General features: G+C 40.3%; 1 protein-coding gene across 1 annotated transcript in view; it reads right to left on the bottom strand.

Annotated features, from left to right (window-relative positions):
• The window catches only part of LOC142446538 (uncharacterized), a 30,107-nt gene extending 14,246 nt beyond the window's left edge, over positions 1–15,861 (bottom strand). Inside the window, exons 1-4 of the mRNA XM_075548289.1 lie at positions 15,791–15,861; positions 14,488–14,736; positions 1,426–1,549; positions 332–449 (exon numbers count right to left, since the gene is read on the bottom strand). Of these exons, the coding sequence (XP_075404404.1) occupies positions 332–449; positions 1,426–1,549; positions 14,488–14,490 (245 nt within the window). The 5' untranslated portion in view covers positions 14,491–14,736; positions 15,791–15,861. The remainder of the gene's footprint in view (positions 1–331; positions 450–1,425; positions 1,550–14,487; positions 14,737–15,790) is intronic.
• Between the last annotated feature and the right edge of the window lie 6,084 nt (positions 15,862–21,945).

Here is a 21,945-nt window from a genome sequence, read left to right as displayed (position 1 = left end):
TTACCATTTCAAAACTATAATTACATTGAATATGCCTTCTTTGCTGTGAGTTATCTCATGTTGCACACATTCAGTCATCTCAGAGAAGGTTTATCATTACCGTCTTTCTAAATAATGGGGCTATCTGATAACTATATACAAGTGCAATATATTTAAAATACTCAAAATATTATTTAAATTTATAGAAACATTGTATTATGAAAATTATGTGATCATATCATTTTAGTACTAGTTGTACACACATTCATACACCCACACACAAACTTAATACTTGAATACACTTTCTTGAGGCATTGCTTGCTTTCATGTAAATAATAGCCTCATCACAAACCTTTCCTGTTTGTTCTGGTGATAGTCACTGTCATGTATTTCGCATATTATTCCCAACATGGAGAACCAGGAGTCATTCTTCAGAGACAAATTTTGCCCATTATTATCCTGTTGAAAAACTAATCCAACAATTTTAAACAGTGTTTCAGGACAAGAAAAAAAAGAATGAAAGACATTTTATAAGGGATAGAGCATATATGAAGAAAAATATATTAGGGTTTTAGAATAGTCACCAACATATGAAATGATGATTTAGAGAGATGATGATATGAGTAGATTGAAACTAGCAGACCAACATGTAAAGATAATATAAACAATGAATGTGATCAAAGGTACTATTAAGAGAGCAAAAGTAAAAAAAAAAGAGAGCAAAAGTAATTTTTTAAATGATAAGAGGCTTTTTCTTTCATAAACATAAAAATCATGAAAAAATTAATGAAAAATTAAAGTCAGCAAAAGTATCTGCAGAGGTTTAGCCTACATAACCAGAGACATTTACAATTTGATTCCTCTAAATATAATTCAATTCCAGCAGGGCTGATCTCAATTGTGCAGCTCTCAAGGACAGCAGCTCGACTTTCCTAAATATCTCTCTCTGGCAGATTAGGTACAAAAGTTAGCACGTTGAACATGAGGTGTTCATGAGGAAGAGCAGATCAGGTTGGGAAGAAAGAGAATCACATTTTCCTGAAATTGTGATAATACTTTGCTATCTGTGATTTCTAAGGATGGACGCGTATAAGTTCATTTACATCAATATGATTACACCACATTTATAATGAACACAGTAAAGCTTAACTATACCCTAAACTACAAATCCCTCTTTAACTTAAAGTGACCCATGAAATCAATACTTACACAACACTTCAAGAGCATCAAGTCCTTTAACATCAACAGAAATAAAGTGTTGATTTAATAACAGATTTTCCCTTTGATGGGAATGCCACTAGACTCAAAGGTCAATGAGGGTAGTGATAATGCCTGTTATGTTCACCAATTTATATCAATTCCTCAACCTAAATATTGTAAGATGTGAACGAATACAACATGTTGACCCACACAAGAAATAGATGAGAAAAATGAAGCTATTCTTACCTGAGCACAGGTTCTGAAAGGTTTCCATCATCACATCTGTGTACAGTTTCTTCTGAGAAAAATCCAACAAAGCCCACTCATCCTGGCTAAAATCCAGAGCCACATCCTCAAATAATATTGTGTTCTAAAACATCACAAATGCCTGAATTAGCAAAGTACCTTATTCTCAAACACATTCGAAAGGAGTGAAGAAGATAACCGAGTAACTGTGACTTTATCAATTACTGTGAATTCCTAAGACGATCAGATCATTCCCTTCACTGTTTGCATGGGTATATGTACTAGGCAAGGGTGAGGAATAGCTCCCAACATTTGGCATCATATTTCACAAATTTAACAACAGTACTGAGATTAAAAAAAATTGGCTATGATTAATCCCAGTCTTATTCCTCTTGATACTTATGGTCCCTAAAAGCCAGATCATTTATTAAAAGGTTGTTAACTGAATTTTGCGCCCCACCCCCAAATGCACTGTAAATCCTAATCACTATTACCTATAGTTATCCTATTTGGGAAATGGTTTTCCTTGGTATGATATTGAGGCAGTAATAATCTAATGATGTAGGGTGAGTATTAACTCACTGTTATAAGTCATAAAAGAAAAAATTATGAAAGCAAGTACAAATGAAGAGGAAGATACATGTGACATGATCCATGAGAAATATAAATGAAAAATTATAAGTATGTTTCCCCAGAGCAGAAAAATTAACTGAAAAACAGAGAAACTTCCCCTTGACCCAGCATCCTGAATTCAGACTTCTAGCCTCCTAAACTATGAAGGAAAAAAAAATCTGTTCACTAAAGCTACCCATTTATGGTATTTTTAGTATAGCAACACTATAGAACTAAAAAATTCTACGAATGAAAAATCTATTTCAAATTCATACCATAATTTCTTCATGGTAAAAAAACAATTTCACCTTCTTCCATAAGACTCTTAGTAATATTCGACAAAACAAAAAATACATGGCAAAAGCAGAAGAGAGTCATGACATGAAGACAATGAAAGACTGGCTATTTGTTCCTTTGCTTGAAAAGGTAAAGCAGCATGAGAAATAATTGGAGGTCGGCAGTTCAAACCCACCAGCTGCTTCCCCAGAAAGAAGAGTGGAATGTCTGCTCCCATAAAGATTTAGCCTCAGAAACATTATATAGGGTCACTGTGAGTCAGAATTGACTCAATGGAAGTAGGTTATAATTTGCACAATAATGTTACTGATAGGAAATTTAAGCCACATGTAAGAACAGATGCATAACATGAGCAAGACAAGATTATAAGTAAAAGCTAAAGAAAATAAATAAAACACTGACAATAATGAATAATGTCTTTAATGGGATCAGGAATAGATTTGTCATGGCCAAGGAAATAAACAGAGCTTTAAGATAAGTCAATAACAACACCCAAAATTGAAAATTAAAACAGAAGAAAGGCACAAAACTGGGTAGTAAAACAGAATAACCAAAAAATTGTGTAACAAAAGATCTACTATATGTGTAATAAGAATAACAAAGAAGGAAAAAGAAACTTTGAAATCCTGGAAGCAATAACAAATGAGAATATTATAAAACTAGTGACAAAGAACCACAGATCCAAAAGTTTAGATAACACCTACCAGGATAAGCACAATCTACTCACACCAAAATGTATCACATTTAAGAGACAAAGAAAGAAAACCCTCAAAAAAGTCAAAATAGAAAATCCATCAAGTAAAATAGACTTGATTTCAAATGTTATGAAATAAAACAGAGTGGAATATTCATAAGTATGGAAAGAGATTCCAGCAAGATCGTGTCCTAGGCAAACTAACAGCACAAACCCTCTACAAAAAAGACATGAAAAAAAGGCTAATGAAGAAAAATTTGGGACTCTGAATCTCAGAAAGAAAAAAAATTAAGTGAAGCAAAACCCAACTGAATAAAGTGAGGAACCTCAAAACAGATTGCAAACAAACTAGGAAATTTCCCCCTAGCCAGCTGAACAATTCCTCCGACAGCATCAAGAAATCTGTAGAGCCTTGAGGTGGGCAAGGAGGGACCCCCTCAACCTCTCAATAGCCTCCTGGTGAGCAGAGGTGTGACAGAGGTAGGCTCTGGTGAACACAGTGGACATCAGTGCCACGGCTGCACATGCCTGAGCTACAGGTTCTGCCTCACGGAGCAGGTGGCAATTGTATGGGAAACTGAACAATCTTCAGTTCCCAGTGGATCCCAAGTGCAGAGAAAGATTAGCGGTCCATAGTTAATGTGTTTGGCATAGACTGTTGATGCCTTGGTTTGCTTTGTTATTATTATTACTACTTTTTAAACCAGTGCCAGAAGAATGGGAAGCACACAAATTCTCATATTCTGTCATGATGGTCAGTGATAGGGTATGCAAGAATCTAGGTGGGTGTTTAATTTTTGCTAATGGGGGGGTGCTCCATAGGGGAGCATACCACACAGTCTCACAATCTGCAGCAGTTACCAGGGCCGAGGTCTGCAAGAATTAATGTAGAGATTAAAAAAAAAATTATGTCAATAGGGGAGCAGAATCAGAGTGGTGGGGCCCACACACACCTGTGCACTAAATGTAGTGACTTTTTTAAAAAAATCAGTAGAGCAGCATTAGACATAACTACCTAGTGTCAAAAAAAAAAAAAATCATCCACCCTCATCCTTACACACCAGTGGTTGAACTCCCCCGGTGTGCACAACAAGATCTTAATATGCACACAATGTTGTTGTTGCTGGGTATGGTCTAGTTGCTTCCAACTCATTTTGGCACTATGTACAACAGAACAAAATACTGCTGATCCCATGCCATTCTCACAATTGTTATGTTTAGTATTTTCTGTTCTTCTCCAGTATAATTCAAATTCATCAATTTTTCTTCTGTCTTCCTTATTTAATATGTAACTTTCACATGGATATGAGGCAAATGAAAATGCCGTGGCTTAGGTCAGATGTACCGTATATACTCGAGTATAAACTATTTTTAAGCACATTTTGAATGCAGTTTTTATGGTAAAAGTAGGTGCCTCGGTGGATATTCGGGTTGCCTTCCACTCGAGTATATAAGTTACCTTAATCCTTAATGTAACTCCCTTGCTTTTCAACACTTTAAAGCAGTCTTGTGCAGCATATTTACCCAATACAATGCACAGTTCTTCAACTAATGCAGCTTCTCTGATTATTTGCTAAGCATACAGATTAAATAAGTATGATGAGAGGATGCAATCTTGACACACACCTTTCCTGATTTTAAAACAAGCAACATGTTCTTGTTCCACGTCCTTTTCTGAATCCATCCAGAACCCCTGGTTGTGCTTTATATACTGCTGCAATGGTTGTTGGAGGGTATTAAGCAAAATTTACATGCATGTGATATCAATGACACTAGAATTTGAGCATTCTGCTGGGTCACCTTACTTTACAATGGGTACAAATATGGATCTCACCTAGACAGTTGGCCAACTTTAGCTGTCTTCCAAATTTCCTAGCATAGATGAGTGAGTGCTTCCAGTACTTCATCAGTCTATGGAAACATTTCAATTGCTTCTCTGGAGCATTGTTTTTGGCTAATGCTGTCAGTGCAGTCAGCTTGAACTTCTTCCTTCAGCACCATTGGTTCTTGCTCATATACTACCTCCCGAAATGGTGGAAGGTCAAGTAGTTCATTTTGGTGCAGTTATTCTGTGTATTCTATCTTGTTTTTTATCCTTCCTGCATCATTCAATATGCTGCCCATGTTGTTATCTTGTTAAGTATTGTCCAGTCATTTCTGACTCATGGGAACCCTGTGTGCAACAGAGCAAAGCATAGTTAGGCTCTGTGCCATCTTCACAATTGTTCTTATGTTTGAATCCATTTATGTACCTTACTCCTCGAAGTAACATGCTTGCCTTTTTAACACTCTAAAGAGGTCTTGTGCAGCAGTTAACCTAATGCAATTCATCTTTTGATCTCTTGACTGCTGCTTCCATGAGCATTAGTTGTGGCTCCAAATAAGATAAAACTCTGGACAACTTCAACCATTTCCCCACTAATCAGGCTGTTACCTATTCATCCAGTTGTGAGAATTTTGGTCTTCTTTACATTTAGTCATAAGCCATACTTAAGGTTATACTCCTTGATTTTAATTAGCAAGTGTTTCAAGTTCTCTTCATATTCAGTAAGCAAGGTTGTGTCATCTACATAACGCAACGTTGTTAATAAGCCTTCATCCAATCCTAATGCAGCTTTCTTCTTCATATAAGCAGCTTCTCTGATGATTTGCTCAGCATACAGATTGAATAAGTATGGGGATAGGATAGAACCCTGAGGCACACCTTTCCTGATTAAAAAAATCATTTTATTACAACGCTTATAACAATCCATACATACATCAATTGTGTAAAGCACATTTGTACATTCATTTCCCTCATCATTCTCAAAACATTTGCTCTCCACCTAAGCTCCTGGCATCAGCTCATTTCCCCCCTCCATCTCCACTCCTCCCTACCTCATGAACCCTTGATAATTTATAAGTTATTATTTTGTCATATCTTGCACTGTCCGACATCTCCCTTCACCCACTTTTCTGTTATCCATCTCCCAGGGAAGAAGTTATATGTAGATCCTTGTAATTGGTTCCTCCTTTCCACCCCACCTTCCCTCCAACATCCCAGTATCACCACTCGTACCACTGGTCCTGAAAGGATCATCCTCCCTGGATTTCCTGTGCTTCCAGTTCCTATTTGTTTTTTGTTTTTTGCATCACTCCCAGTCTTTTAATTTATTAAGCCAGGTACATTTAAAATATTTTCTGCATATAAATCCAGTTCCTATTTGTACCACTATACATCCTCTGGTCTAGCCAGATTTGTAAGGTAGAATTGGGATCATGATAGTGGGGGGAGGAAGCATTTAGGAACAAGAGCAAAGTTGTATGTTTCATTGTTGCTACATTGCACCCTGACTGGCTCGTCCCCTCCCCATGACCCTTCCATAAGGGGATGTCCAGTTGCCTACAGATGGGCTTTGCACTCTGCACACCCCCTCATTCACAATCATATGATTTTTTATTCTGATGATGCCTGATACCTGATCCCTTCAGCACTTCTTGTTCGCACAGACTGGTGTACTTCTTCCATATGGGCTTTGTTGCTTCTGAGCTAGATGGCCGCTTGTTTACCTTCAAGTTTTTATATCTTTATATCTTTTGATAGCTGGGCACCATCAGCTTTCTTTACCACACTTGCTTATTCGTCCGCTTTGTCTTCAGCAATTGTGTCGGGAAGGTGAGCATCGTAGAATGCCACTTTAATAAAACAAAGTGTTCTTGCATTGAGGGAGTACTTGAGTGGAGGCCCAATGTCCATCGGCTACCTTAGTACTAAACCTATAAATATATGCACATAGATCTATTTCCCCATCCTCCAATATAAATATATTTACCTATGTACATGCCTTTAGCTAAAACTCTATAAATGCCCTTTGTCTTTCCTCTTGTTCCACTATCATGCTCAGTCTTCATTTGGGTTTTAGTAGTTCCTCTTGGTTACATCACCCTTGATCCTGCTCTACCAGGCCTCTTACACACTCCTCACCACCAATTTGGATTACTTGTTGTTCCCTTTTCTCTGGGTTTAACACCACTACCTTTTCCCACACCTTCTCCTCTCCCACGTCCCCCCAGAACTGTCAGTCCCATTTTTTTCTCCTCCAGATTGTTCAGCCAGCCTATCTTATTTAGACAGACCTGCGGAGATAGTAACATGCACACAAACAAGACAGAGCAAAACCAAGCAACAAAATAAAACAAAACACCACCACCAACAAACCAATGACAAAAAAACACAAAAGAAAAACTTGTAGTTAGTTCAAGGACTTTTTGTTGGCCTTCAGGAGTGTCTTCCAGTGCAGTCTGTTGGGGCACCACGCTTTGGCCCCACAGTCTCTACCTTTCCTGATTTTAAAGCATACGGTATTCCCTTATTCTGTTCACACAATTGCGTCTTGATCTACATACAAGTTGCACATGAGCACAATGAAGTGTTATGGGGTTCCCATTCTTCTCAACGCCATTTGTAGTTTATCATGGTCCATACAGTGGATGGCTTTGCAGAGTTAGCGGAACACAAGTGCACATCCCTTTGGTCTTCACAGCTTTGAGCCACATGTCTGCTGATACCTCTAATAGCAGCAATATCACTTTCCCATGTCCTCTTCTGAATCCAGGCTGAACCTGTGGCAGTTCCCTATTAACATACTGCTGCAGCCATTGTTGGATGATCTTCAGCAATACCACACCTGCATATGACATCAATAATATTATACATACCTAGCAAGCATTCTAGAGGTGACAGTGGTTATTCAGTGGGCTGTGACCCACAAAGGCAGCAGCTTAAAACTACCAAATACTCCAAAGGAGAAAGATGGGGCTTTCTACTTCCATTACCAGTTAGTCTTGGAAACTCACAGGGGGTAATTCTACCCTGTCGCTATAAGGGGTATGTTGCTATGTTCACTATGAAGCAGCATCCACCACAGTGAGTTTGTTTTTATGTATCTAGCAGAGGGTTTATTGGTTTCGTTGTTTGAGAAAGTGCTACCATTTTCCATAATGGTCATTGTTTTAGAGTCTTAACAACTGTGTATGAGAGTTTGAATCTCTCTGCACCCTCCCCAGCATTTGTTACATTTTAATTTTGTTTTCTTTTTAACTGCTATCAATGTCGATGTAATCTGGTCTCTCATCTTTGTTTTGATTTGAATTTCTCAATTGGCTACTGATTGCCAGCATTTCTTCCTATTTCTTGGCCACCTGAATATCTTCTTTGGAGAACTGTCCATAGTCTCTGCCCAGTTTTGAACTGGATTATTGTTTTTGTTTTGATGAGGTGTTGCAGCTTTCAGTAGATTTTAGAGATCAGTCCCTTGTGCATTATTTCACTGCCAAGATATTTCCCCCAGCTTGTGGGACTCTTTTACTCTTTAGATGAAGTCTTCTGATGCACACAAGTGTCATATTTTGTGACACAAGTGTCCCAGCATTCTATTTCTTCTTCTGCTGTTTGTTATGATCCACACAGGTCACTGCTTTTGCCTAGTCAATGAAATACAAGCAAACATCTTGCTAGTATTCTGGTTTTAGCTGTTTGAGATAGTTTATTGTTCCAGCCTGGCTGATAAACACAAGTGGGATTAATTGAAGGGCGGAGAGATAAGTGGCTCGTGAGCCTCACCTTTCTTGTCTCTCGCTCTTTAATCATCAGACCAGTGTGCAGCTGCCTTGCTTGTTCTGTGCCTCACTTTAAAGGGCACACTACCTGTGGGAGGCCTAGCCTGTGGACTGTGTCGCTGTAAGTTGAGGTCCCTTTAAGACCACATGAATGAAATTTACGTCTCCGGAGCTGAGGACTGACATTTGGTGACCTGGCTGACAGTTGGTGACCTGCCTTGCTGTTTGCTGCCTGTGCTGGGATAGCCTAGCTCTCTCTCTCTACAGAGGACTACCTGGTGGCCCTCAAGACTTGAAGGACTGCCAGTGTCTCACAACTGTCACAGGAGTGAGTCGCACTGAGCCATTTGTACTGCTTTATAACTTAACTGTTCATTTCTTGTATTATATATATATATCGATCTGTTTATAACTTAACTGTTCATTTCTTGTGTTATATATCTATCTTTATAAGTATATATATATATATATAAAATTATCAGCAACCTAATTTTAACTCTCTAGAGAACCCCATCTAACACACGGTTGATAATAAGTTTCTTCAACAACTCTTCCCACAGATATAATCAATTTGATTTCTGTGCATTCCATCCACGTGTGTAGTCGGCCTTTGGTGTTTTTGGAAAAAGGTATTTGTGGGGGGGGGGAGGGAAAGTCGTTTGTCTTGCAAAACTCAGTCGTGTGATCTCCAACTTCATTTCTATCACCCTTTCCAATTACTATTCCTTTCTCTTTGTTTCCAACTTTTCATTCCAATTGCCCAGCAATTTCAATGCACCTTGACTGCATGTTTGATAAATTTCAGACTGAAGGTGTTGGTAGAATTCATTTTCTGCATAAGTAGTTTTAGTGATTGGTATGTAAATTTGAATGTTTTTGAATAACAGCTGAATTGGTTGGATTTCCTTGTACGCAGATAGTTATTATCCTGTCACAAACAGCTTTGTACTTCAAGCTAGAGCTTGAAATGTGCTTTTGATGATGACTGTAATGCCATTCCTCCTGAATCTGTCATTCCCGGCATATTAAATCATATGATTTTTTCTGATTCAAAATGCCAATACCGGTTCATTTCAGCTCACTAATGTCTAGAATCTTTATGTGTTCCATTTCATATTTGACAATTTCCCACTTTTCAAGATGCATACGCTGTATATTCTAAGTTAAATTATTAATTAACGTTTGCAGCTGTTTCTTCTAATTTTGAGTCTTGCCCATCAAGAAATGAAGGTCCTCATGGCTTTGCTACATCTATGACATGATAATTCACTCTACTTTGAGAAGGTAGCTCTTCCTCAGGCATATTTTGACTGTTAGTTAAAGCCGCATACTTGTGGTATTTCTATTACCACTGTGCTAGATAACTAAGGCAGAGATTGGTACTGAGTAGTGAGTGAAAAAACACCAATTGTGGAAGTTTAGGCATGGTGTAATGAGTGGAGGTGGAAGTAGTAGTAAAAGCCTAGATATAGTCTTCAAAAGACTGTTTGTAGAATTATGATCTTGAAAGGCAATTCTAGTGTTGTTGGAAATATGGGCGTGGAATGTGTTTCGGGTGAAACTTTAGAAGAAAATTATACACATGTGATGGACAATGGAGGAAGATGAGGTATTTTTATGTCGAGGCAAAGATCTTGTATGTTTGGTAGAAGGTAGGACATGAAATAATGAACTGGGATATTTGGTTGAGCAGATACCTAATGGAGAACTTACAGGGGCGTGTAGTTTCTCCTGGTAGCTTATAGTAAATATATGTTGAAGGCCATGGACTTGGAACATAAAAATTTAAACATTAGCACTGTTCTACCGCACAAACTACGACTGCTAGAACTCCCAAGGATGTGGCTACACAATCTCTTGTGAAACAGATTAGAAATGTGACTGATTAATCTAATGAACCACCACGATAGCACAAACCCAGAAGCTTTGCCTGATCCCAAAGCCAAACCAAATGCCTTCCAGTTGGTTCTGAATCATAGAGTCCATATTGTATAGAGCAGACGTGCTCCCCAGGGTTTCTGAAATGAAATCTTTTTGGAGAAAAAGAAAATCTCATCTTTCTTGGATAGAGTAGCTGGTTGGTTTGAACCAGTGACATTTTGGTCATCAGCCCAAAGCCTAACTCACTGTGTCACCGGGGCTCATTGGATTAGATTGAAGGGGTGAGAAAAAGAACAAAAGGCAGATTGCTGTCTGCCTCTTAGAATTCTGCAAGCAATACACAAGTTCCATCTCTTGTCCTCCAAATAAAGAAAAAATGGACAATCCTTGGAGCAACTTCAAGAATCAGAAGAACGTTTGGGATCACAGGAAGAAGGAGTAACTCAATTTTAGAGGATGGAACAAAGGGCCACAGCTATCTAGTCCCGCTGAAACCTACATCCCACATGTAGATGGACTGAGCAGAAATTTATTCTTGGTTGCAAACCACGATGAGCATAATCAATGATACTGAAGTTTACAAGCAGAAGTCGTGGAAGTGGAGAACGTTCTGTTGTGTATATGTTTGCCACAATTAGAAAAAAATTACTGTATATAATCATGTATCAGGCGAGTTTTCCAGCACATTATTAATGCAGTTTTGTGGTAAAATCAGGATCCTTGGCTGATATTCGGGTTGGCTATCCTCGAGTATATACGGTACATGAGTAACAAGGACTACAAGGAAGAAGAAAATGTCAGTGAATCCAGTATGGTGACAATTATATAATCTTCTTGATATGCTAAATTATTGAATTGTATGAGCTGTGGATGAAGTGCTAGTAAAACTGTCAAAAGTTAAATTAAATTTAAAAATAATAATAAGATAAAATATAAAAAGGAAAAAAAATTCCTCTCACAGTTTAGAAGAAAAGAAATCCAAATTCAGAGTACTAGAACTATGGGAAGGTTTAATCTCTATCTCAGAGGTAGTTGTTGGGCAGAAACAGGAAAGACTGAATGATTTCAAATAAGTTGTGGCTGGGGATGCATCTTTTCACCATCAGTATTCAATCTGTATGCTGAGCAAATATGCCAAGAAGCTTGGCTACATGAAGAAAACCCTGGTATCAGAATTAAAGGAAGATTCATTAACCAAATATCATATAGCGATGACACTATCTGACACGCTGAACATAAAGGACTTGAAGAACTTACTGCAAAAACAAAACAAAAACTATGGCCTTCAATGTGGATCACACCTCAACCAAAGGAAACAAAAATCCGTACCCAAGGGCCAGTAAGCAACACAATCAATGGCCAAAAAGACTGAAATTGTCAAGAATTTTATTTCACTTGGATTCACAGTCCATGGAAGCAACAGTTAGGAAATCAAACAACATATTGTATTAGACAAATCTGCTGGGAAAAGATGTCTTTAAAGTGTTAAAAAAGCAAAACTGCCACTCTGATGAGTAAGGTGTACCTGACCCAAGCCATTGTATTCTAAATTACTTTATATGCATGGGAAAGCTGGAGAATGACTAGGGAAGGTCAAAAAGACCTGATGAATTTAGTTGATGGCAAAGAATATTGAATAAACCATGGACTTCCAGAAGAACCAACCAATTTCTGTTGAAATGATCATGCCAGAATGTTCCTTAGAACCAAGGGTGACAGGACTTCGTCTTGCGTACTTTGGGAATGTCATCAGGAGAGACCAGCCCCTGGAAAAGACAGTCTGCTTGGTAAAACGTAATAGAGGGCCAGTGAAAAAGGGAAAGATCCTGAACTAGATGACTGACTAACAAGAGGAGCAGAAATGGGCTCAAATATGGGAATCACTGCGAAAGCGGCAGAGGACCAGACAGTGTTCTTTCCTGCTGCACACAGGTTCACTAGGAGGAGCCAACAATGGTACCTAACATTAATGACACCACAGCAAGCTATGCCACGGCACATAGCTGGAAACTCTCCAAGTGCCATTCATGGTGATGAGTTTGCAAATAGAAACAAAACGAAGACAAGCCACCAAGTACAGTATTATGGAATATTCTATAACTTTAAACTCAACACTATCTATGAAGAGGTCTGTGGGTCATTTTTTAACTGAAAAAAAGTATGAATTCCAAATTTTTTTAGTAACAAAGGAGAAAATAAACATGTCAAATTCTATTCTCTTGAATTTGTATCAAGAAATTCTGACAAGAAGCTTATGAAAGATTACAACGAAGCTCATTATCTAAAGGTAACAGTTGGAAGAAGTTTAGATCATAGGTTTCTAAACTGATTTTAGAAAAATTATTACTCAGTGTCCTCCTGGCAGTGAACACTTCATATGATAGCCCATAATCCAGGATAAAGTGAAGGTATCTGCTTTTTCAGTGCCCCCCCACATCTTTCTATCACCCCCAGGGTGATGTTGTCCCTGGGGAAACATTGTTCTACATGAAAACAAGAGTAGGAATAAGTCTTCATAAAATATTTATTTTAAATTGACACTGAATTTTTAAATGTGAAGGGATTATTTACTGGATAAACAAATTGATTTTAAAACTATTATAAAGCAATAGTGATATTTAATATGTGTTCTAAAAATTTCCCAGTCATAAATATATAACCATTTGAAATTCAATCACATAAGATCTCTTTTTTTAATTATGAAATATATTTGCACAAATCAAAGAAAACCAAACCAGACCTCTCTGTTTAAGGTAGAGACATCAGTCTATGCCATCTACTATATCTCAGTCAGGAGTGTTTCCAAAATGGCTAGAAGATTTAGCACATTAGGAATTTTGACACAATTTAATAGTCAATTTAATAATAGTCAAGATTCTTCTAAATACTTAAGTAAGCTTTAGAATATAGATTCCCAAACTTATTTGGCCTACTGCCCTCTTTTCAGGGGTGGTGGTGGTGGGAATTACCCAGCACTGCCCTGACAAAGAAGACCTGCTGTACTATAGCCACTTACATAAGTTAAAATGGTCATTTTCCAGCACTTGAAAAGTTTACATACAATAAAACATTAAATTCTCAGTACAAATGTAACAAATGCATCCTGAAATTTGCTTCCTGTGATCCTGATACCTTAAATACACCCACATCATAGGCTATGTTTCTCTGCTTAAATAAATAAATAGATAGATAGATTAATTAATTAATCTAAGACTGTGGGAAGCAGTCAGAAATGTTAGACATGTGATAACAGCTAGAGGTCCAGACACACTCTGAACACAGTTAACGTGGAGCGGTTCTCATACACCTGAAAGTCTCAAGCACATTTTACTGGGGGAAAAAATGCTCTTCGGATCTATCCGTTATCTAGCTAGACGCACTCTCCTGCCCCATTCCTTCACGAGGCTGAGAGTATGACCCAGCCCGCTAAGTACTCAATAGAGTCAACAGTCTTTTGATAACTCTCTCTTGCTTTCTTTGCCGCATCACACCACCACGAAAGGTGGAGCTGTGGTTTTATAACAGCACTGAAAAGACTCCCGTAGTAACAAGCCAAGGGCAGGCCAAGAAGACTGAAGTGATATGACAAGGGAGCAGCCGGCAAGGACTAGGGTTCAGCCTCCTCAAGCAAAGATTCAGGCTATGGACAAGAGTCTCTCAAGGAACACAGAAAACCAAGGCTCAGGGTGTTGGAAAACCGTTCACTGTGACTACCTTGGGTCTCATGTGCCAGCTCGGACAGTCACCTAAGAAAATGACACCAGCATTCAAGATGCCAAAAACGGCATATATTTACAAAGGGCTCAGTGACGGCGGAGCAATGATTTAGGGTGCCTCTAAGGATTTCACCCCATGGCTTCAATGCCACCTTTTCCATCAAAGGAAAAAAACCAGAAACAGAGTGCACGCTGGTACCCAACAATTTATATCTAGCCTCATCCTGTTATAATAAGAATTGACCATTTCTCTGTGGTACTCACCATTTCCTGGCTCCAGTTACTTCAAGCCTATGTGAAATGTCCTTTCTGAGCCCAAGAAGCCGCTTAGGTATGTGGGATCGGAGTGGACACAGGAGCACTGGGCAGTCTGGAAGGAGAGTAATGTTTGGTCCAAGCAGCCAGTCAAAGTATTTGAAATGCTTCTTTGTGATTGCATGAGTGTGCAAATGGGTCATTGACGGGCCCCAGCAGCCTCCTCTGGGTTCGTTTTCTCTGTTGGATGCTTGAGGCCTGAGATGGGAGAAGGAAGATGGAGGAGACTTTAATGAATGAAGAGTGATAGGCCTTCCCCTTCAGCTCTTGCCCTAGGCAGGGAGGGCTTCCTATTTAGCAGGGGGTTGGGTCACCCGCACCCATTCTCACCCAGTTCCTTGCTGTGGGAATCTTTGAGATCTCAGAAACACTGGCGGTGTGACCTCTATCAACTGCACAGATTAAAATGGGTCAGCTATATCACACTGAGGAACTAGGGTTACCCACATGATTTCCCACACAATCCTGATGAGAATATCTGTCTCGCAGTAAAAAAAAAAATCCTCAAATGTGCCTCTTACTAAATACTTTATTATACCCGTATTCGTTTCATCTCACGAGCCTTAATTCTTCATCTGGGTTGCAGGTCTCTAGCAATTAAACAAATAAACTCCGGGCCACCAAGTGGATTCAGAATCCGGGCGAGTCTACAGATGGGTCCCTAGGCTGTCCTCTTTAAGGGAGTACCACATCAGCAGGGCGCCCTGTCACAATTCACAGCTCAAGGCAAGGGGGTCTATTCCTGAGCAGTCTGTCTACGTCTCTGACCTGCACGATTTAGGAAGCACAGAAAACAAGGGGGCGCTGCGGATGGACGGACGGAGGAGGTGGGCGCAGGGCGCCAAGCATCAGGCTCCAGGCCAGGGGCTCAGTCGGGCCCGGGGCGGCACGTCTCCCAAGCCCGCAGGTGAAGTGGGCGCTGCAGGTCTGAGAAACACACTTATGCTTAAAGAAGATCCACACGAGCTTGCACGTGAATGCGCCGAGCCACCCCTGCGGGGTCTCTCCCGCCCCCCCCCACAAATGCCGGACCCCCACCGGGCACGGGCAAGGGCGGGAGACCGGGGACCCCGCGGCTGCGGGAAGCGGCGCGGCTCGGGAGCGGCCGGGAGGGCGGGGAAGCCAGGATCGCCGGGCGGGGGCGAGGGTGGGGGGGGAGGCCAGGGCCGCGCGGGAGCGGGGGCGGGGGCGGGGGCGGGGCGGCACCGGAGCCCCCAGCGCAGCTCCTGCAAGACGGTCAAGGAAAACCCACCTGGCGCCGCAGTAGGGACGGACCAGACCGGGCTGCCAATCCAGGGAAGGAACACTTCCGCTTCCGGTTTCTGGGCCTGTCAGTCAAACGAAAAGGGCGGGGTTCCGGGCACTGACTTACAGGTCCAGAGCCTTCCCCTGAAATTTGGCATCTGTCCGGAGTCGTGGCAACAGAACAAGAGAAGGCTGCATGGTTTGAAATAGGGAAAAGTGTGTGTCCGGGCTGGATCCTCCCACCATCCTTATTTAATCGGTGCATGCTAAGCAAATATTCAGAGAAACTGAATGAAGAAGATTCTGGCATCAGGATTGGATGAAGGCCTATTGACAACCCGAGGTGTGCAGGTGACACAACCTTGCTAGGTGGACAAGGGAGGGGGACTGGAAGGGCATGCTGATGAAGATCTGGAATTGCAGCCGTCAGGATGGACTACAACTCAGTGCAAACAATACCAATGCCTCGCAACTGGACTAATAGATAAATGGTGGGAAAAATTCAAGGTGTCAAGGATTTCATCTTGCGTGGATCCACAATCAATGCTCATGGAAGCAGTAGTCAAGAGATCAGACAACGCATTGCATTCGGTTAATCTGCTGCACAAGACCTCTTCAGTGTATCGAAGAGCAAAGATGTTACTTTGTGGACTAAGGTGTACCTGCCACAAACCATGGTATTTTCAATTGCCTCATCTGGATGTGCAACTTGGACATTGAAGATGGTAGACTGAAGAAAAATGGATGCATTTGCATAATGGTCCTTGTGAAGAATATTGAAAGTACCAACTCTGTCTGGAAAAAGTGCTCCCAGGATGCTCTTTGGAGGCAGAGATAACAAGATTTGGTCTCATATATTTGCTTGCTTGACTTGTCAGGAGAGGCAGTCCCCAGAGCACATAATGCTTGTCAAATGTAGGGGCAGTGAAACAGAGGACGGCTCTCAGGAGATGGATTGACATGGTTGATGCAGCAATGGGCTCGGGTGATAGGAAAAAGTGAACAGTTGGGACGATGGCGTGGGACCGGCAGTGTTTTGTTCTGTTGTGTGTAGGGTTGCTACGGGTCTGAACTGGGTTATCCATGGCACCTTTCCTCTATAGAAAAGTCACTGTCTTTAAAGTAGCATCCTTGCTCTTTCAGCACTTTGGAGAAGTCTTGTGCAGCAGATTTTAACTCAATGTAAAGAAGACCCAAATCCTTACAATAGGTAACATCATGATAAAGGTAGGAGAGGTTGAAGCTGTGAAGGACTTCGGCTTGCTTGGATTCACAATTAATGTTCAAGAAAGCAGCACTCCGGAGATCAAAAGACCTGTTGCATTAAGTAAATCATAGAGCAGATGTGTGTGAAACAATAATAGAGGGCATTCACGGATATAATAATGAGGCATCCGATCTGACCCCAACACACTGAGGCAAAACACTAAGGGCGTGCAACAGAACAGCAAGGGGAAGAGAGCAAGGAAGTCCCCAGGGAACACCAAAAATAGACTTTGGGGCCAGAGCTTGGCATCCTATCAGACTCGATGGGAAAACACTCCTAAAGGGCAAAAACAGTTCTTGAACTAACTACAAACTTTTCTTTTTTGGTTGTTATTGTGTTGTGGGTTTTTGTTTTGTCATTGGCTTTTTGTTGTGGTTGTTGTATTTTTGTTTCCTTTACTTGCTTGGTTTTGTTCTGTCTTGTTTTTGTGTGTGTAATTATCTCCGCAGACTGGATGAACAATTTGGAGGAGAAATCAACAGGGCCAACAGTTCAGGGGGGCACGGGAGAGGGGAAGGTGGGGCGAAAGGAAGTGGTGTTAACATACCCAGGGACAAGGGAACAACAAGTGATCCAAATCAGTGGTGAGGAGGGTGTGGGAGGCCTGTTAGGGCATGATCAAGCGTAATGTAACTGAGAGGAATTACTGTAAGCCAAATGAAGGCTGAGCATGATAGTGGGACAAGAGAAAAGTCAAATGAAATAGAGGAAAGAGCTAGGAGGCAAAGGGCATTTATAGAGGTTTAAATAAGGGCATGAACATATGTAAATATATTTATATATGAGGATGGAGAAATAGATTTATGTGCATATATTTATAGGTTTAGTATTAAGGTAGTAGATGGACATTGGGGCTCCACTCAAGGACTCCCTCAATATAAGAATACTTTGTTCTATTAAACTGGATTTCCATGATGCTCACCTTCCCGACACAATCGCTGAAGACAAAGCGGGTGCATAAGCAGATGTGGTGAAGAAAGCTGATGGAGCCCAGCTATCAAAAGATATAGCATCAAGGGTCTTAAAGACTTGAAGATAAAGAAAGGGCATCTAGCTCAGAAGCAACAAAACCCACATGGAAGAAGCACACCAGCCTGTGTGATCATGCGGTGTCGAAGGGATGAGGTACCAGGCATCAAAGAACAAAAAAAACCATATCATTGTGAATGAGGGGGAGTGTGGAGTGGGGACCCAAAGCCCATCTGTAGGCAACTGAAAATCCCCTTATAGTAGGGTCGCGGGGAGGAGACGAGCCAGTCAGGGTGCAGTGTAGCAACGATGAAACATACATTTTTCCTCTAGTTCCTAAATGCTTCCTCCCACCCACTATCATGATTCCAATTCTACCTTACAAATCTGGCTAGACCAGAGGATGTACAATGGTACATATAGAAACTGGAAACACAGGGAATCCAGGACAGATGATCCTTTCAGGACCAGTGGTGACAGTGGAGATACTGGTAGGGTGGAGGGAGGGTCGGGTAGAGAGGGCGAACTGATTCCAAGGATATACATATAACCTCCTCCCTGGGGGGCATACAACAGAAAAGTGGGTGAACGGAGACATCAGACAGTGTAAGCTATGACAAAATAATAATTTATAAATTATCAAGGGTTTATGAGGGAAGTGGGAGAGGGCAGGGAGAAGGAAAAATGAGGAGCTGATGCCAGGGGCTTAGGTGGAGAGCAAATGTTTTGAGAATGATGAGGGTAATGCATGTATAAATGTGCTTTATACAATTGATGTATGTATGGTTTGTGATAAGAGTTGTATGAGCCCCCAATAAAATGATTAAAAAAAAGAATGAGGTATCTTAGAAGAAATAATGGAGAATTCACAGGACTATCAAGGAAGAAGAGTGACCTGTAGGCATTTTCAAAATCACTGCTTGAAGTAGAGGCAGGATAGGCCATGTTACACGGAGACCAGAGGCAGAAGCAAGGAGTCTGTGAGGCAGCATGAGGAGTATGAATCTGTAAGGCAACAAAGAAAGAAGCCAAGAGGTCATGTGAGTGATAGATCAAGGACCAGAGAGAGTATGAGCTACTTGATAAGGAAAGGGACTGTTGTGGCCCAATGACTGGTTTGTAGTAACTTAACTTCTCTAGTAAGCACTGATAATTGGGAGTGCATCTGTGGGTTCTCTATGGCTATTGAAACAAATTATTGAAACTAGTAGAAAAGCCATGAGGTGCAGGCATGTCTGGTGCCTTCCTTTGGAGTAATCTCACCTCAACTTAGGGAGTACATGGAGTTGAATTGCCCTCTTCTCTCTCTTTATTGTTTGTTTGAAATGTGTGTTGCTGAAGACTCTAGTCCACTTCAGTTTTATTTTTCCTCCTTTTTGGCCTCCTAGATCAATATTTAGATCTGAGCGGTAAGGAATCTGGAGGGTCCTCTCCCCTATGCAGCAATATTTTAGTTTTCTGTTAAAACCTCCATTGTTTTGTTCCCCCTCTCCTGATCCTCCCCTTTCCCTGTCCCCACTCCTCCATCGCTGGCCTCCTGTGGTCAACCACCTCTTGCCTTTTGGTGTAAATCTGTTTTGAATGTCTTTCTAACAAAATTGTTATGATTTCATAAAACAAGTAACTTCTGTGAGAAACAAATTAGGTTTTAGCACTATATTATGCATGTTCCACCTTGTTCCAAAAGATATTTAATGTTATTTTTCCATTTCCAAATTTTATTTATTTTATTGTCGAGAATATACACAGCAAAACATGTATCAATTTAACAGTTTTGGTTTTGAATGTCTTGTACCCACAACAAACAATGTTTTGAAGTTACCCCCTTACTACTTCACTGATACCTTTATCATTCCTGGGACAGTCTGCTGATTAAAAAAAATAGCATTCCATTTGTGTTTATTTCCCTTGCCAAAAAGATTTTTTTTAACACTGCTTGTGGCAGCCAGGGAAATGCTCCAAAACACTATCAAATCCCTTGAAGCATTGAGGACCCCTCTAGACACCCCTGCCCCTGAGTGACTCCTGGCTTCCTTCCATCAGCCAAACATCCCTGGTGTGGTTTGGAGCTGTCGCTAATTCTGTGTTGGTTGTAAAGGATTTCTATTGAGATGGTTTTTGATACTCAGCAGATTGTCTTCCACTTATTGTATCTTTTTATGTTGCATGTTGCTTTTGGTATCAGCCTCTTTGCCCAGTATAATAATTCTGCTGATGTTTTATTATTAGTGAACATATCTTCATTATGAGATTTTGGAAAGCTCATCCAACCTAATGAGTAAGTTTCTTCATAACCCATTTGGAATTATTCCTAATAAAATGATAAACTATGTGATTGTGTGCGTTATTTTTGAGTCTTGCAGATACTTGAAATGGATTTTTTAACAAAGTTGGTTTGCATATTTTACATACTGTGAACAATACAGATCCCAGTGGGTTTACTAACTGTTTAAATTAGACGTAAATTATGGGTTGTTATGTGTATAACAGTGGGGAGCAACTTCAAAATTTTCTTTTTTGATAAAATACAATTTTGATGCTGTAAATTTCTAAAGTCAAATCAAGAAAAGCTGTAATAAAATAAATTGCCCAAAAAGCATTGCTTATAACAATGGTGATAGTAAATATTTATCTTTGTAAGACTGACTGAGTTTGCTAAGTACAATGATCTCTAATTTTATCTATGTCTTGCAGTGTTTAAGAGAATTATCACTGTTTTTTCTGTATGTATAAAATGCTATAATATGAATGCACTACAGCTTGTTTATCCATTCCTCTCTAGTTGGGGTTTTTGGTTGTTTCCATGGATTTGCTATTGTGGAAATTGCTGCGATGCAAGATATAGAAAGCATTAATTATTTATTTAAAACATGTTCATTTCTGATAGTGAATTATTATTGATCAGCTAAAAACAGTTTACTAGTTAGGTTGAGAAGCAAAACCAGTGATGCTTATATATGTATGTAAAGCGAGAAATTTAAGTTCAAAAAAATGGCTCACACAGTTGTAGAAATAGGAAAGTCCAGTCTGGTCCAAGTAAGGCTGAAGGCTCTAGTGACTTGTGTACCTGTGAGGGTTGATGAATCAGGAAGTGCGAATATGAAAGTAGGAAGATGAATCCCAAAGATCACTGGCTGGTGGATGTACAGGTGGTTGAATCCAAGTCAGCAGGTAATGTGGGAGGCTGCTGACAGTTTCCAGGGTTGGAAATATGGTGGCCATATGGTGGGCCACTGACCAAGCAGGCAATATGGTGGACACTGACCCAAGTTCAAGGAACCAAAGACTGAGCCAGACGCAGTGTCTACTTATGTGAAGTAGGCCATATGCATCAGTGCTATAGCATGAATAAGGATTCGCCTCACACCCTAATCTTCCCACAACTGCTCGGCTGCTCACAGTCGATCCCATAATGGAATCAATTATATTGTTAGGTCACATCTTGGAGGCCTCAGCTACAAAACTACTGAGAATCTTGATCCAATAAATTTGATACACATAAAAAAAACCCCAATTAACACACTTCAAGTAAGCCATGAGTATAGGGGACCCCCCCCCAAACCTCACTGCTATTGAATTGATGCTGACCCTATAGGACAAGGTAGAACTATCTCCATGAGTTTCTAACACTGTCACTCTTTACAGGAATAGCAAGCCCCATATTGCTCCTGTGGAGAAGCTAGTGGTTTTGAGTTTCTGAACTTGTGCTAAGCAGTCCAATGTGTAGCCACTACACCACCAGGGCTCCATGAGTACAGGAAAATGGTATATCAAGTAGAACAAAATCAGTGTCTCCTCTCTAGGAGAGAAGCCCTGACATTTGTAGGCTTCTCTAGTTTGGTTTATCTGAATAATTAATGATTTATAACACTGTCATCATAAAGTTATACACTATTTTGGACCTTGTATTTCATTCAATTATGCAC

This window comes from Tenrec ecaudatus, chromosome 1, assembly GCF_050624435.1.
Source record: "Tenrec ecaudatus isolate mTenEca1 chromosome 1, mTenEca1.hap1, whole genome shotgun sequence".
NCBI lineage: Eukaryota > Metazoa > Chordata > Mammalia > Afrosoricida > Tenrecidae > Tenrec > Tenrec ecaudatus.
The sequence above is the reverse complement of the archived record's forward strand: the minus strand, read 5'-3'. Positions and strand labels throughout refer to the sequence as shown.